The following is a 17,716-nucleotide window of genomic DNA, read 5'->3' as shown; positions in this document are numbered from 1 at the left end:
AAACACTCACAACAGATGCTACAGGCCTGCTGAGTGTTTCCAACATTTTCTCTCTTCATTCCAGGTTTCCAGCCTTTACAATGTTTTGTAATACGTTCAGTCACTGAATATGACAACATTATTAATGTGGTCTGAACAATTATTTAAAATGCATCACTGATTTCAGGAAATGTCAGATCTTCTAGGAAAGGTTTGCATCTCATTAAAGTGCAATTATGTGTGGCTGAGATTTTGCATACAGTGACTTTTATTCCCAAAGATATACTTACAAAATTTATAGGAGAGTCACAACATGACGAGTCAAAGTTGGCATCATAAATGATACAAACTAAATCAGTCTCTTCTGATATGTTACTCATTACATTTACAGTTAATGTTTACATGATTTAGAACTTGCCAAACACACAGCCTTAGGAGTTTTACCCAGTTTCCAGCCCCTCATTGGCTGAAAGGACTTAGCTGGTGGCCCTGCCTGTGGCAGTCCTTAACTTTAGTGCATACCTCAGCAGGTCGTCCTAGACCTTGGAAACTGGCTGTCTGCAACAATCAGTCACGGACAGCTCTTTGCACTGGAAGACCAGCAGGTTTCAGACAGAACAAAGAGCAGCTATCACTGAGGTGATGACCCTCTAGCCATAGTTGATGATTATGTCCATGTGCAGCCCTGTGAACAGCCAAACAGAGTACAGAATGCTGGAACTGCTTGGGATTACCCAATACAAAAACAACGGTATCCCTTCCAGCCCTTCTTTACAAAGGCACATGACAGAAGAAGATGACTTGCAACTACTGCTAGTTTGCAGAGGTAGTTACTAAATAAGGTTTGCCTGTTTACTTTGTGATTAAATCCATATCTTGTATGTATCTTACTGGGGAAGCTTGCTCTTAGTGATTAATGAGATTCTAAGCACACTCAGTCTGAGCGGCGCTCGGTGGTGACACTGAATTCTGCCAACAATAGAAGGGTTTATTGCAAAGTTTTAGAAAGACCACTCAGGACAATTCTGGGGCCACTAAAAAATGAGTTCAAAGATCACAGGCTGTAAGCAAGTAGGAAAAGGGGAGAGGGAGAGAGATGTGGCCTCCATATTAGGAATGCTGCAGTTAGCAGTACCACTTGGAAGATAACCAAACTACCAGTCTTTTGGGAAGAGTCGCAGTTACAATTCAAGAAGTAGATGGATGGCACAGTCCAGATTTGGGAAGAGTTTACAGAAATTAAGTGTTAGAGTCTGGATTCAGAAGTCCCAGGAAGCTTAAAAAGTGGGATGGTCACTAGCTGTGGGTTGGGAGTAGCCTGTGACCACATTTTAATGCGACAGAGAGTCAGGGTGAAAAGCTCACAAACAATATTTGCCAGATGCAATTCTAGAGGTCAGGTAAAAAAGGCACTTTTGGCTCATTGAAGTTAGATGTTGGCAAAGAGTTATGGTTATGCATGCACACAAGAGTGTAGGGGAGTTCAGATCAAGGAATGGGGAATATTGGGGCTGGGTGTTGAATTAAGGAGTTATAGTTAACAGTGGGAGCTGTCAATGAAGAAGTTCATAACAGAGTAACTTCAGCTGAGTTTCAAGGCCAGATCAGCAGAAAAAAATAACTGTTACTCCTTGCCAAGTTTTATGACATTTGATGACCCACTGTGTTATTAACATCTTGGGGAATTGCCGAGAAATCTATAGGAACTGCCTTGATCCCAATTGCTATTTTTAAAGAATTATTACTCATTCATAGGCAACATTTATTGATTATACCTAATTACTCTCTAGGCAGTTGAAAGTCAACTATGTTGCTAGGAGTCTGAAGTCACATGTATGCTTGTTCAGGTAAGGACAGCAGTTTCCTAGCCCAAGGAACATTAGTGAACCATGTGTTTTTTCTGACAATTAACAATAATTTCTAGTCATCATTAGAGTCCTAATTCCAAACTTTTATTGAATTTGAATTCAATCATCTGCCATGAAGTGCAACAAAATTTATACAGCATGACAAGAAGATGCTGATTAATTGGATCGTGGTTGGCATGGTGAGGCAGCAGGAACTGGTAATTGTCAATCTCAGCTGAAAGGAACCTCAGGCCAGCCAGGTAGACCAGATTGGTCAGGATGTTACCACAGGGTATTCAGGAAGGACTGACACACAGTCTCCATTACACTTACCTTGTATGAATGAGGGAAGTGTATTTCTTCATTCATACAAGAAAGTTTATGGTAATATATGTAGATTTAAGCATCCAGAAATGAATCACACTGGACTCTCAACTGATTAAATTAAATTGAGTTCACGCATAATTCTTAGTACAGTCAGGATTATTTAGTAAATGCTGTGCAATATCATTATCACATTAAATGTTGGACACAGTGTTTATAGGTTTGCAAGCAAGGGCTCATTGAGCCCCATCAATGCTGTCCGCTGCGAATGGTGAAAGGAGCCATTCATGCTCACTACCAGCTAAACACTGAACTGTTCAGCTATTAAAACAAAAAACAAAGAATTGCAGATGCTGTAAATCAGGAACAAGAATGGAAGTTGCTAGAAAAGCTCAGCTGGTCTGGCAGCATCTGAGAAGAAAAGAATCAGAGTTAACATTTCGAGTCCAGTGACCCTTCCTCAGAACTGATGGTAGCTGGGAAACAGTTAGTTTATATGCAGTAAATAAGGGTGGGGGATGGGGTAGGTAGTAAACAATAGGATAGAGCCCAGAGAGAGAGAAGTTGGACAGACAAAAGAGTTGATAACGATCTGGCTGGGAGGGTGAATAGTTGTTAATAGGGACTGTTGGTGATTAACAATAGGTAGTGTGCAATGGCAGGCTATGTGATAACAAGGCCTGGTGTGTGGGGTAGGGGGCTGGGACATGGGAGAGTTTAGGCCCTAAAATTATTAAATTCAATATTGAGTCCGCAGGGCTCCAGTGTCCCCATGCGGAAAATGAAGTGTTGTTCTTCCAGAGATAATGGGAACAGCAGATGCTGGAGAATCCAACATGATAAAGTGTGAAGCTGGATGAACACAGCAGGCCAAGCAGCATCTCAGGAGCACAAAAGCTGACGTTTCGGGCCTAGACCCTTCATCAGAGAGGGGGATGGGGTGAGGGTTCTGGAATAAATAGGGAGAGAGGGGGAGGCGGACCGAAGATGGAGAGAAAATAAGATTACAAGAGAGCTGCAGTGGGAGAGAGATTCCCTGAGGTTGGTCGGAGGGAGGAGGGTAAGTTCTTCAGGTTAGACATCCCTGGAAGAAGCCATCCCCCTCTCTGATGAAGGGTCTAGGCCCGAAACGTCAGCTTTTGTGCTCCTGAGATGCTGCTTGGCCTGCTGTGTTTATCCAGCTTCACACTTTATCATCTTGGATTCTCCAGTATCTGCAGTTCCCATTATCTCTGATACAATTTTAACCTCACTGCGAAGCCTCTTCCAGGGATGCCTAACCTGAAGAAGTTACCCTCCTCCCTCCAGACCAACCTCAGGGAATCTCTCACCCACGGCAACTCTCTTGTAATCTTCTTTTCTCTCCATCTTCGGTCCACCTCCGCCTCTCTCCCTATTTATTCCAGAACCCTCACCCCATCCCCCTCTCTGATGAAGGGTCGAGGCCCGAAACGTCAGCTTTTGTGCTCCTGAGATGCTGCTTGGCCTGCTGTGTTCATCCAGCTTCACACTTTATCATGTTGTTCTTCCAGCTTGTGTTGAGATTCAATAACAAAAGTTGCTGGAAAAGCTCGGGTAGCAGGATGGCAGAATCTGTGAAGGGAAAAACAGAGTTAACGTTTCAGGTCCAGTGACATTGCCTCAGAACTGAAAACATTAACTCTGTTTTTTCCTGCTGCCAGACCTGCTGAGCTTTTCCAGCAACATTGTTTTTGCTTTTGTTCCTGATTTACAGTATCCGCGGTTCTTTCAGTTTTTATTGCATTGGGGTTCGCTGGAACACTGCAGCAAACCAGAGACAGAGATATTGGCCAGGGAACAGAATGGTGTGTAAAAGTGGCAGGCAATGGGTAGCTCAGCGTTTTTTTTGCGAGCAGAAGCGGGCACCCAGTCTACACTTTGTTTCCCCAATGTAGAGGAGACCACATTGTGAGCAGCGAATGCAGTCGACTAGATTCTGGGAAGTGCAGGTGAAGTGTTGCTTCACCTGGAAGGTATGCTTAGGCCTTGGATAGTGGGGAAGGAGGAGGTAAATGGGTAGGTGTTGCACTTTTGCCGGTTGCAGGGAAAGGTGCCGGGGGGCTGTGGAAGGGGTGGGGTGTGGGGGGTGAAGGAAGAGTGGACCAGGGTGTCCTGGAGGGAATGGTCCCCGTGGAAGGTAGATAAGGAAGTGGGGAGGGGAGGGGAATATGTGTCTGGTGGTGACATCTCGCTGGAGATGGCAGAAATGGTGTCTGATGATCTTCTGGATGTGGATGCTGGTGGGATGGTAAGTGAACCCTCTATACTCTATAGGTGCAGAGCTATTGATTTTGCTAGAAATGCCAACCAGTCTGATTGGCTGTCAGCTGTTGAGGGTGGGACTCCCTCACACTGAGAGCAGCCTTTCTTTCTAACGGTCAGTTAGCTTGTCACCAGGTTTTGTCATGGCAGGGAGGTGTGAGCAATACATATCCTGTCCTCTCACCTATAAATTTCAGCTCTTTGTTTTTCGTGATTGGTGAAGATTTAATGGTTTAGCCACAGATGTCCCATATTACATACTTTTAAAAAAGGACAATCACCGATTTTGCTGGAAAAATATGACAAATTTAGACTTACGGTTGCTTTCAATGCATGGATGGCCTGGTTCCTGGAAAATCCCATTGATGTAATGATGGCAACAATTTCTTCTGGTGGCTGGTTCTCCACTGAAGAGGCCCCTCCTGCTAGACCAACCTCATTATGGCTAACATCATTATAACCTGTCGGTAATAGTGGTTCAGCAAAATCTACCAGAAAAATAGCAAAGCATTGACATTTTCATTGATTAAAGTGTCTGGCATCACTTGTGAGGTCAATAATTTTACTGGTACAGAGTCTATCTGCCAAGGTAATAATAGCTTTGAACAGATACATACCACAGAAACAGCCTCATTAACTGAAAAGGGTGACAATTGGAGCTGTGCATTATGCCCTGAGGTTGTTTCATATTCCATGTATTATACAACAATAATTTAAAAGATAGAACCAGATCCAAACAGTATAACATTTTGGAGAAACTATCCAGATTAAAACCATAGGAAGCTCTTTTTTTCCTCCAGTCAGCAACACAGATAAATAAGTACATCAACATTTCCTCTTTCAGATATTTCATACTATTTTTAATTTTATCCTTAGCAGCTGTGAATACTCCCTGAACAAGAAAGGTCTGTCAACAATGCTATGCAACTCAGGGAAAACTGTAAATTGAATTTACCATTGCACACTTAGTCAAAAACCGGGAAGGTTTTATGCTTACGTGTTGGCTGTCTGGTTTCTAAGCTTACCAGGTTCTTCCATGTGTGCTATGATCCAGTTAAAGGCCAACTCAGCCCCAAGATTCCCTGTGTAGTAGACTGCTTTACGACACGCTTCTAGTGGAAAACCCATCTCAGCCAGCTGCATCACTGCTGATTCATCAATTTCAGGAGCTGCAGGAAAAGGGACAAAAATAGGCAATGACCATCACGGTAAATATAATGCATTCAGAGAATGCACAATGTATCAATGAAGCAGATAGCCCAAAGGCCCGATATCTGCATAAGCAAGAAACAATCTCTCTACACATTATTGAATCATATTACTTGAAAATTACTTTGAATATTTGAATATAAACAATACACATTAATAAACCAGGAAATGTCCAATGTTAGGATCAATAATGCACAAATTATACCTAGACTGGAATTGCATTCACAGAAAAAAAAATTATGAGTTATATACATTCCTCATTTTTTTTTCAGGAAGGCTTTTATCAAACTAGCAGCAGAGTTTGGCATACTAACATGAAGTGACAATGGTTTTTAAATATGAGACATAAAGCATATCACATATCCACAGCAATATTTTTCAATGTGAAAAATGAGGACAGTTTTCATGAAAATTTAAGTATGAAGGTTAAAACAGAGAACAATCTGTTAATAGTTAAGTTAAAAACTACAAGCAAAACTTTCTAAAATAGGAAAGAGAAAATGATACATACACTCCATGAAATGGTTCAGCAGACTCCCTGAAAGAGAAAAGATGATTATTTTACCTTCTTTTCCATCAGTTTTAATCTCCTTCCTTTCAGTTCCTTCAAAAACACTGATTTTTAAATGCACAGGCACGAGGTAATTTACAAGACCTCATGCAAAGTGACACCAAGTTTCAAACTGATCCTGTATTAACAGTTTCACCACAAGAATATCTCATTCCTTAACAGCAGGAGCAACAACTAGTGGCCAACTTCTCTCATGACCAATCAAACGGTGCTGTAGACCCAACAGATGCCTGACTCCAACTGAACCAACTCTACAAACATTAAAAAATGAATTTAGGGTTTTACTGTACTTTAGGACATGTAAAAAAGTGCTTCAGAAAGTATAAACAGATGTTGTAAAACAGAATAGTTTGAAGAGAAGACAATAAACAATGTTTAAGGTATAAATGTTGAAACGAAATTTTTAAAATAAGGATGAGAAGTCACAAAGCAGACAGTTTTGGCAGTGAGTGCCAAGAATTAAGGCCAACATAGCAGAAGGCGTAGCTATTAATGGAGAACGAAAGGATGCAGAGAGGCCACAGTATGACTGATGGCTAGGACATAAGACTAAAAGAGAAACAATAAAACATGTAGGACAAAACCAGGAAAGAATTTTTAAATGACAATGTAGATTATAAAATGATGCATTCTTTCTCAGCGTTTTGGAGATTTGTGAGGATTGAGCAATAGGTGAACAGGTAGAAAAATATCAGATAGGTTCGAGAGATATACCAGCAGTGGAGGGGATGCAGAGGAGATTCACTCGGTTGATTCCAGAGTTGAGAGGGCTGGATTATGAGGAGAGACTGAGTAGACTGGGATTACACTCATTGGAATTCAGAAGAATTAGGTGTGATCTTATAGAAACGTACAAGATTGTGAAGAGAATAGACCATTAGCAGGTGCAACTAGGATTGAGGAGCATAGCCTCAAAATAAAGGGAAGCAGATGTAGGACTGAGGTCAGGAGGAACTTCTTCACCCAAAGGGTTGTGAATCTGTGGAATTCTTTGCCCAGTGAAGCAGTTGAAGCTACCTCGCTGAATGTTTTTTAAGGCAAGGCTAGATAAATTTTTGAACAGTAAAGGAATTAAGGGTTATGGCGAGTGGGTGGGTCAGTGGAGGTGAGTCTCAAAAAGATCGGCCATGATCTTATTAAATGGCGGGGCAGGCCCGAGGGGCCGGATGGCCTACTCCTGCTCCTAGTTCTTATGTTCTTATGTAAGTAAATTAGGTCACATCTTGAGGTCTCACAGACACCTGTTCAGGAGATATTTTGCCTAATTCCCAATCCATTAATTGATTCCCAAGGCTGTTTATCCCGGGTGAAGGAACACTATTCTATACCTCCACTTTTTTACAATATCACTGCCATAGGTACATTAACTGAGACTACGATCGATAGACGTGAAACGACAGTGAAAGAAAATGACAGACAAGGAGCAGAGGAATGGCAGAAAAATAAAACACCTTGTACCTGCCTCAGGAGCTACATCACAATCCTAAAACAAAACTGCTATTTTTTCCCTATATTCAAACATATTTATAAAGTGAAGGAAGAAGCTGTACAATTAGATAACTATTTTCTTAAAATCAGTTCCCAAGTTTGCTCAGTATGATTTTGCATCAGCTATTCAGTGAAAAAGTGCAGCATTTTCATGAGCACAGAAATAATCTACTTCATTTTTCACATTAGATCCTGCCAAATTAAAAGGTTGTACTTTTCAATTTGTTGTGTCTTTCTACATTTCATGGAATTTAAAAAATTACCACATGGTCACTTTGTTTCTCTAACAAAGTCGCTAATGTTAAGTAGTATTAACCAATATACTTACAAAAATTGACAGGACATTATTTAAATGGGCAATCAGACTTGTTGTGACTGTCTCCAGTGAGAATATATCTGCAATTAGACATTTTTTTATTCTAGGCTCACGTAACTATATTGGAAGTTTCAACTAGTTTGAGTTCACGCCATTAAAACACTAGATGAAGTAAGTAAAATTTCTGGATCTTAATATGCAAGTGTGAAGAATATGTCAAAAGTCTTTTGATCACTTTGCAATTTTAAATAAATTAGAATGTTGCAAAAAAGGAAATGGCTGAAACGATACCAAAAACAAAAAGAAACAGTCATGACTGAAAAAGAATGACCAACTAAGCAACAAATATTCACTGCCAACAAGGGAACGTTAATGGCTTGGATTTTACTTTTATAAATTCAATATTTAACTCTGAACCCCAGTCAGCTTTTCATAATCATGCAGACTTATTCATATTGTTGTGAAATTGTGTAGAGTACTTGTGAATTGGAAGGCAGGAAGTTAGAATTTGTTTATAAAAATGATAGGGGGAAAAGAGTGTGCAGTCCCTCTAACAGGTGATGAACTTTTCTAAGCTTGGAGATTTAAATGAAAGTGTGTCTGTAAGCGGCTGAATTGGTACAGCCAGGTCTGAAATTGAAACATGTATCAGTTGGCTGTGTGAATGGAAACCTTAAGCTAGTTTTGATATTTTGGCAACTAGTTTGAAGATGAACTAGTTAATTTAAACCAAACGCTTACAGACTGAAAACCAACTGAATTTAAATCTGATGGTGTTGACAACCTTGAACCAATCCTATTATAAGAAAATTGACAGGTCATCGGAGGATTTTTGAGAATTGGTGCGAGAGCGAACTGTCACCTGAAGTGCAAATATCTGCCTCTCATAGAAATCTGTAAGCTATCTGAGAAAGCACCATCTATTTAAAAAGGTACTACAGCACTCCTAGTTAAGATCCTTTACAGGAGAATTCAAAGAGAAAGCATTTCTGACAGAAGGATCAGCGGAGAAGGCAAAGAACATTCTGGAAGACTTAACCTGACTGCACTTTTAACAGTCTAAGTTTAAATTTATTTTTATTATTACATAGGTTTATGTAGTAGGACTTGGGTTTATTGAAACAATATACCATTAGAATTTTGTGCAATTAGGGAATAGTTGGTAGTTAAGGGGGAATTTTTCGATTTGTTAACAGTTCTGTTAATTTGTTCACTGTTAGGGTTAAATAAATGAGTTGTTGCCTGTTGGTTATAAAGTAAATATCAGGGATTTTCTTTCATTTAACTACTTCTTTTTAACAGTTTAGGCGAGGTAAGGCAAGCTTCTGTGGGTGTTTCTGGTTTAATTATCAAAAAGGAACTTCTTATATAGCGGCAACAGTATTGAGTCCAAAGGTTACAGATTTAATGGTGGATAATTGGCTTGCCCATTCAACCCCAGATCTGCTGAATTACAAAGCAATATCAAATTGTTGATTACATCTCTCAAAACCTTTCTAGGATCACTTTGATATTAAAAAAGATTATGTATGGCTTTTTTTTTCTCAATTGTGAACAATCTTCTCAAACCTTGTTCCTCTGTCTCCACCAAGTATGAGGAGTTCATGAATATTTTTGTCACCAGGACTACTGCCATCTAATAAGATACCTCTGCTACTGTACTCTCTTCCTCAGCCTACTGGGCTAAACTTCTCCAAGGATCCCCAGGTCCTAGCCTTGAATTTGTATCATCTGTAATTACTATCTATTTCACCTCATGCTGAATGAACATGATTATTCTTCAAGTTCATCATATCCATGAGAGACATCCCCTCTTGCTCCCTTAACTCTATTCCTACTCAACTCTTAACATACCCTATTTCCCTTGCTGACTTTCAAGTTAGCTGAAATTGACAGTTCTCTCTTCAGGTACTGTCCCTCTCCTTCAAATCATCATCCATCTCCTCAAACAAAATATTTAACTTTTCCATCCTTGTTAACTATCATGCTACCTCCAATCTTTCTTCCCACCCAATGTATATGAGCTTTTCACCATTCCCACCTCTTTGCCATTCTTTCCCAGAACTCCTTCCAGTCAAGTCTTCATCCCTGCTTTTGTAACAAATCAGATCTTAGCAATGTCAGAAATTACATCCAACATGACTGTAACAAAAGCAAACTAGCTGCAGCCAGGCTGAGTAGTGATATTGACATGGCTGATCAGACCATTCTCCAACGCCACTCCATCCTTGTTCAGCTAGATTGGACTACATGCACCTGTTTCCACTCTTATCTGTCTAGTTACAACCAAAAACCTCCTACAATGGCATTTCCTCCTGCTCCCCGTCCCATTTCCCATCTACATACTCAGTGTCATGATTTAAAAACACATCAATTCTTACATGTATTCTGATGACAACCCTAGTTGATGACCATCACTCCTGACCCTGTCACTGCCTCTGATCTGTCATGTTTCTCGTTCAACAACCACTACTGGGAATGTAGAAATGTTCTCTAACCCTCTAAAATCCAAAGATGGATGCTATTGTCTTCTTTGTTACCTTTGGGTTGATCAGGCATGATGATAGGTGGAGAAATATCAGGCAGTTCCTCCTCGCCAGGCTGTAAACCTCTTGCCCTCAGGTGGGAGATATCCAGGAGATCCGGCATATCTATGGAGACGTCTGAAATAAAATGCAAAGTTGTGGTCGACATTATAGGATAATGGCTTGAAAGAACTTTCAGGATTTCAGATCCAAAGCATTGTGAATGGCTCTTAAATAATCTCTGAAATTGCCTAGCAAGACACTCACCTCCACGACTGGAAGATAGTGAAAGCAATTCCAATTGCAACAGCCTTTACATTCTTATGACCCAACTTGTCAGGACATTGCATAGCTCTACAATGTGCAGTATGTTCACCCACTTAGCAATGATGGCAGCTCCACTTTCATATTCATTTAAGTACAATGAGCATCTTTACAGAAGTATGTATATAATGTAATAAATTGTTATATTTAGAACAGGCTTCTAGGAGCTTACCTAATTTCTTTGGAACCCAGTCTATACCGAAAGTGAATTTCTTTAGTTGAATAACCAAGTATTCAGGAAATGAGGCAAATTGGCTTGTTCTGTAAACAAAAAAAGTTATGTTTTAAATATCAGCATGTGTTTATCTATTTTTTTTTAAATTACATAGTACTATAAATCAAAATTCTTTGGTAATGCTTGGTACATAAATTTGGATATCATTTTTAAATCCAAATTTTCTATTTTGCATAAACCAGAAATATAGTGCAAGGAACCTCCACTATGTAGCCAAATTTAAAAAGGAATTAATGAAATGATATTCAGAACATCAGGCTAAAGTAAATGATTGAAAACTTACACTTTGGAACAAGTTATTTTGGTTTTACACATGCTCACAACAGCAGAGTCTATTCTATAAAGCTGATTCATCTTAAATGAGATCAAAACACAACATCTGCACAATATCGCGGGCCAAAGCGCCCGTACTGTGCTGTACTGTTCTATGTTCTCTGTTCTTAAAAAGCATTCAGTATCATTAACCATTCAAAATTGATGGAAGCTTCAGGATTTAGTGCACAGGTAGTATCATGCTGAAACCTCAAGTGACTAGCCACATTCCTGATCCAAATAACTCAATGTTCTTGGCTAAACACGCTCTGACACTAGTTGAACCCAATAAAATCCTTCAACGTAAAATGGATGAGAGTTTCAACATGGAAACGAAATCATCTACATGACATAAAAATGTGAAACTGTTGTATCTGAAGAACAAAAGCTGAAAGAGAAAATTATCAGTGGTGTGTGTTGTTATAATTTATTCCTTTTAAGTCTCCAATCCTCTATGGTGTATACACAGGTGTGACAAAGTGTGTTCTCATGAGTTGTAATCTCATTTGTAAATCAAACCAGGTGCACAAAACCACTCAAGTGGTCATCATCACACACTTTCAGTGATTTTATCTTTTGATAAACATTACAATGGACCTTCTACCAAAAGAGTACCTGTACTCAGATAATGTAGTACTAGTAACATACCAGTGGGTCTGGTACTCTGATGATTTCAAGTAGCTTCCTAAATTGTGACCTCATTCCACTAAGGAAGTTGTTTTCAGTTTAAAAATGTATAAATCAAAGAATCCCTACAGTGGAAACAGGCCCTTTGGCCCAAAAAGACCACACTGACCCTCAGAGCATCCCACCCAGCCCCACCCAATCTACACATCCCTGAACAGTACAGGCAATTTAGCATGGCCAATCCACCTAGCCTGCACACCTTTGGACTGTGGGTGGAAACCAGAGCATCCAGAGGAAACTCATGCAGACACAGGGAGAATGTACAAACTCCATATAGACAGTCGTACAAGGGTGGAATCGAACCCGGGTCCCTGGCACTGGGAGGCCGCAGTGCTAACCACTGAGCCACCATGCTGCCCTAATGTATAGCATTGTGTTTTTTCTGAATGGGTAGCTTTATGTTCAGATTTCATCCACAGAGGAGCTGACCTACCTATGCAAGACTAAGAAAGTTAACAAACCAAAGTAAGACATTTTAGTTTTAAATCTAACCTGTATATTTCTGGAGAAATGTATGGAAGAGACTGCTGTACTGAATTTAAGCTCACTGCAAAAAAAAGACTGTCTGTCTACTCCCTCTATCTGCAAACATTTCCTTCTGTGTTGCTTTCCTTTATGAAAAGAAGATGATTACTATTCCTTAATAGAAAGAACAGACAGAATCAGCCCCAACCCGTGGTTCTCCTATTTTCTGGAATAAACAAGACTTTTGAGCAAACAACAATAGAGCTCATTTGTTTCAGCTGGTTATTACACAGTTCAGAGGAACAATACCTACAATCTTCATCAATATTGTGTTACACTCAAATCAAACTGTAAGAATTATTTGGTATAGTAACTGCCATTGGACGAGAACAGGAAAATATTTCTGCTGTCCATGTCCAAGTATGTACTATAATTATAGTGTGTAAGTATGATCAGTGAATGCATTATTTTAAAATCTTCAGCATTACAGAAATCCCACTTCATTAGTCAGTACCAATAATCATATTTTTCAAAATTCCACATACTTTATTGCTGCTGACTTTGCTTGGAGAGCGCTGCTCCAGAAGTCAGTGACATTTTCTGGCTCTTGAAAAGCTTGAAGGCAGGCACTAAATGGAATCTTGGCACGGACAACTTCTCGTAACTGTCTCTTTGCTATCTCAGCCTCTCTCCTCCTCAAATCATATGCTAAAAGCTCCTCTACAGAACAGCATTATTATTTTTTAAAATTTGTAGTGAAAAATTACATAGTATAAAACATTCACAAATAATGTTACTTGATGTTTCAATCATAATTCGAGGTATTCCCTTATATTTTAGTATGCAGTCTGAAATGAATCTCAAGTCTATTGTACAAAATGTGTTGGAATGGGATTGTGGGTGATATAGCAGTTTGGATCGGAAATTGGCTTGCTGAAAGAAGACAGAGGGTGGTAGTTGATGGGAAATGTTCATCCTGGAGAAAGTTACTAGTGGTGTACCGCAAGGGTCGGTGTTGGGTCCACTGCTGTTTGTCATTTTTATAAATGACCTGGATGAGGGCATAGAAGGATGGGTTAGTAAATTTGCAGACAACACTAAGGTCGGTGGAGTTGTGGATAGTGACGAAGGATGCTGTAGGTTGCAGAGAGACATAGATAAGCTGCAGAGCTGGGCTGAGAGGTGGCAAATGGAGTTTAATGCGGACAAGTGTGAGGTGATGCACTTTGGTAGGAGTAACCGGAAGGCAAAGTACTGGGTTAATGGTAAGATTCTTGGTAGTGTAGATGAGCAGAGAAATCTCAGTGTCCATGTACTCAGATCCTTGAAAGTTGCCACCCAGGTTGACAGGGCTGTTAAGAAGGCATACAGTGTTTTAGCTTTTATTAATAGAGGGATCGAGTTCCGGAACCAAGAGGTTATGCTGCAGCTATACAAAACTCTGGTGCGGCCGCACTTGGAGTATTGCGTACAGTACTGGTCACCGCATTATATGAAGGATGTGGAAGCTTTGGAAAGGGTGCAGAGGAGATTTACTAGAATGTTGCCTGGTATGGAGGGAAGGTCTTATTGGAAAGGCTGAGGGACTTGAGGCTGTTTTCATTAGAGAGAAGAAGGTTGAGAGGTGACTTAATTGAGACATATAAGATAATCAGAGGGTTAGATAGGGTGGATAGGGAGAGCCTTTTTCCTAGGATGGTGACGGCAAGCACGAGGGGGCATAGCTTTAAATTGAGGGGTGAAAGATATAGGACAGATGTCAGAGGTAGTTTCTTTACTCAGAGAGTAGTAAGGGAATGGAACATTTTGCCTGCAACGGTAGTAGATTCACCAACTTTAAGTACATTTAAGTCATCATTGGACAAGCATGTGGACGTACATGGAATAGTGTAGGTTAGATGGGCTTCAAATCGGTATGACAGGTCGGCACAACAGCGAGGGCTGAAGGGCCTGTACTGTGCTGTTATGTTCTATGTTCTATGTCTAGCTGTCTCAAAGTAAAGGAATCTTTAACTATTACTATAATCCAATGCAGCATTCTTCTATACAACTCCACCGACCTTAGTGTCATCTGCAAATTTACTAACCCATTCTTCTACGCCCTCATCCAGGTCATTTATAAAAGTGACAAACAGCAGTGGACCCATCATAGCAAATCCTCAGATGACACAAATTCTCCACCAGACTGAATATTTGCAGGATAAAAGTTCTGACCTGTTGTGACAGTCTGCTAAAGTGTTCTAAATTACAGAGAGGGGTCAGCTACTGCCATGTTGACATTGCTCCACATTGAATACTCAAGTGGATTCTGCAACTCAAAAGGGAGGAACCCAGATAATGCACAAGCAGGAAAAAAAATGCACTGGCAAAAACATCAGTCATTTCTATGGGTTATTTCTGTAATTCTTTAAGTTAACAATATGAATTCAGATTGTGGAGCAACTAGATGTTTTAATTACACAAGTACCACTGCAAATCACCATCACATAATGACTGCAGGACACAATATTCTACAGTTACTTTTAAGCTGGCACGGGTTATTATATAAAAGTTATTTTGAATAAGTAGAAGAAATCCAGACATGTCTAAACAGTATTTTCTGTAAATCAGTCTTGGCTAAACAAACATTCATACATTAGAGAAAAAAAATCAAACACCACTATTTCAAACTTATTCCAGTTTTATATTGTTAGATATTCTTTTAAAAACATAACCATAATTATTTTGTCCCAAATCTTGTCAAAAACAAAATGCAGTCATTAGAGAGTCCTTTGGCACTGTGAGTTTAGTGGGCAGAGAACTATTAAATCATTGGTACCCCCTTTTAAAAACATAACCATAATTATTTTGTCCCAAATCTTGTCAAAAACAAAATGCAGTCATTAGAAAGTCCTTTGGCACTGTGAGTTTAGTGGGCAGAGAACTATTAAATCATTGGTACCCCCTGTAGTTTTCCCATTGGCTCCTCTAAGTTGGACATAAAGATGAGAAAATACAATATGCACCTTTATTACTAGCAGCCTCCAGGACAATAGGAAGTTGCATGATATAGTCCACTCTCTGTTTGTACTTGACTTTCCTGGACTGGCAACACTGGACCCGGTCTTCTACCATAAAACGAAAGACTTCACTGGGATCATCTGATCCGTTGTTGTTTCTCTGGGATGCAAAAAATTCATAAGAGCACTGAATTTAAAAGGCTTTAATTTCAGAAAAATCAGCAGCACATTTTAATGGAGGAAGATTCTCAATCCAAATACAAATATTGTTTAAAAGTAAAATCTTAAAATCTTGTAGTACAGGAAGTCGATCATACCACATCAGATCTTTGAAACAGTTGTTCAATTTAGTCTTATAGCTCAGATTTCTCCCTATGACCCCATAAATTTAGTCCTTTTAAGTACATTTTTAATTCTTTTTGAATAATATAATGGAATTTGTTTTCACTACTACTTCACTGGTACATTCCAGATGTTAACAACCATTTCTGAAAAAAAAGAATATTCTTAATTTTCCCTCTTGTTTGCTCATCAACTACTTAACCCTGGTTACTGACATTTGCCAGAGGATACAATCTTTTCTTACTCGTTCATCAAAACATGCCTCATTTTGAATATCACTACTAGGACTACACTTAACATTCTCTGCTTTAAGGAGAGAATCTCAGCTGGTCCAATCTCTCCATACAACCGAAGTCCCTTCTCTCTGAAACCAGACTGGTAAGCCTCTTTTGCAGCTTCTCCAAGACACTAAAAATTCCCTCCTAAAGCTCACTGAAAAGAACTATAGGCATTAATCAAACTGAGGCCTCATCCCTTATTTGTAAAGGTCATGGGTCCTTGTTTTGTATTTAATAGTCCCTATTTATAAAATGAAGCGTCTCTTGTGCTTTCATAACCTCAACTTTTCCCCTTCAAGGATTTATGAATATGCACCCTTTTCTTGCATCGTCTTCAAAATAACTGCTCCTCTGATGCTTCGCAGTGAGGTTAAAATTGTATCAGAGATAATGGGAACTGCAACTGCTGGAGATTCCAAGATAACAAAGTGTGGAGTTGAACGAACACAGCAGGCCAAGCAGCATCTGCTCCTAAGATGCTGCTTGGCCTGCTGTGTTCATTCAGCGCTACACCTTGTTATCTCAGATTTTCCAGCATCGGCAGTTCTTACTATCTCCGTAACTATTTAGAACTCTCAGCCTTCCACTGTTGTCCTCCTAAATGCCACACTTATTCACATTGCATCTCTTTTCATTCAGTCATGAGCTGTGGGAATCTCTGGCTTCATCAGCATTTCTTGCACATCCATAATTGTCTTTTCTCAAGGTACTGGCGAGCCTCCTGTATATCGACTTTTTCATCAGTCTACCCACATTCTCCTGAAGCCTGCTACTGTCCCTCTTACTGTTTTCCAAGATGACAAGTTTTAAATCATTAGCAAATTTCAAACTGAATTCCTTATACCCAAATCCAGATCATTAATGCAAAACAATAAAAGCTTTGTGTCATGATGCCAATCATAGGAAGAAGAAATAGGAACAGGAGCCACTTGGCCTCTTGAGACTGTTCTGCCCCTCGATAAGCACCCAATATGCCTCACACCCACTTTCTTGCATTTTCCCCACAACCCTTGATTCTCCTACTGATCAAGAGTCTACCAATCTCAGCTTTAAATATACATAAGGACTCTGTCCCCACAGCTCTCTGTAGTGAAGAGTTCCAAAGACTCTCAATCCTGAGACAAGAAATTCCTCCTTTTCTCAGTCTTAAATTTGCACTCTTTTATTCTGATCTTTCAATCTAGTTTCTTTCTCTAGTCAGAAAAACATCCATTCATCAGTACTCTCTGTCTCTTATCATTTCAGTAAGCATGCAGCCTAGTTGCCACCATTCATTTGATGTGCTTCTATTTCACAATAAATCTGGTATACAGTGTTTTATCAAATCCCTTGTGAAAGTCAATCTCAGCAACAACTATGCCATATTCTTTTTGAGAATTCAGACTATTCAGACATGATGTGCCTAAACCTCCAGTTTACTTCCTTAAGTGAACCTTGTTCCTTCAAATAAATTTATTGTTAACCATTTAGATTCACTTCTTAAAAGAAAACTTCGACTAACATTTTGGACAGTAAAATTTCATCTTCTAAAT

At 39.5% G+C, this 17,716-nt stretch overlaps 1 protein-coding gene across 1 annotated transcript in view; it reads right to left on the bottom strand.

The window, feature by feature from the left end:
• The window catches only part of usp13 (ubiquitin specific peptidase 13), a 93,352-nt gene that overhangs the window by 13,599 nt on the left and 62,037 nt on the right, over positions 1–17,716 (bottom strand). Inside the window, exons 12-18 of the mRNA XM_048541576.2 lie at positions 15,571–15,724; positions 13,111–13,285; positions 11,039–11,127; positions 10,558–10,680; positions 6,154–6,180; positions 5,459–5,602; positions 4,752–4,921 (exon numbers count right to left, since the gene is read on the bottom strand). Coding sequence (XP_048397533.1) covers positions 4,752–4,921; positions 5,459–5,602; positions 6,154–6,180; positions 10,558–10,680; positions 11,039–11,127; positions 13,111–13,285; positions 15,571–15,724 — 882 coding nt within the window. The remainder of the gene's footprint in view (positions 1–4,751; positions 4,922–5,458; positions 5,603–6,153; positions 6,181–10,557; positions 10,681–11,038; positions 11,128–13,110; positions 13,286–15,570; positions 15,725–17,716) is intronic.

Source organism: Stegostoma tigrinum, chromosome 14 (genome assembly GCF_030684315.1).
Source record: "Stegostoma tigrinum isolate sSteTig4 chromosome 14, sSteTig4.hap1, whole genome shotgun sequence".
NCBI lineage: Eukaryota > Metazoa > Chordata > Chondrichthyes > Orectolobiformes > Stegostomatidae > Stegostoma > Stegostoma tigrinum.
Note: the sequence above shows the minus strand (reverse complement) of the source record. Positions and strands in the feature narration are given on the sequence as shown.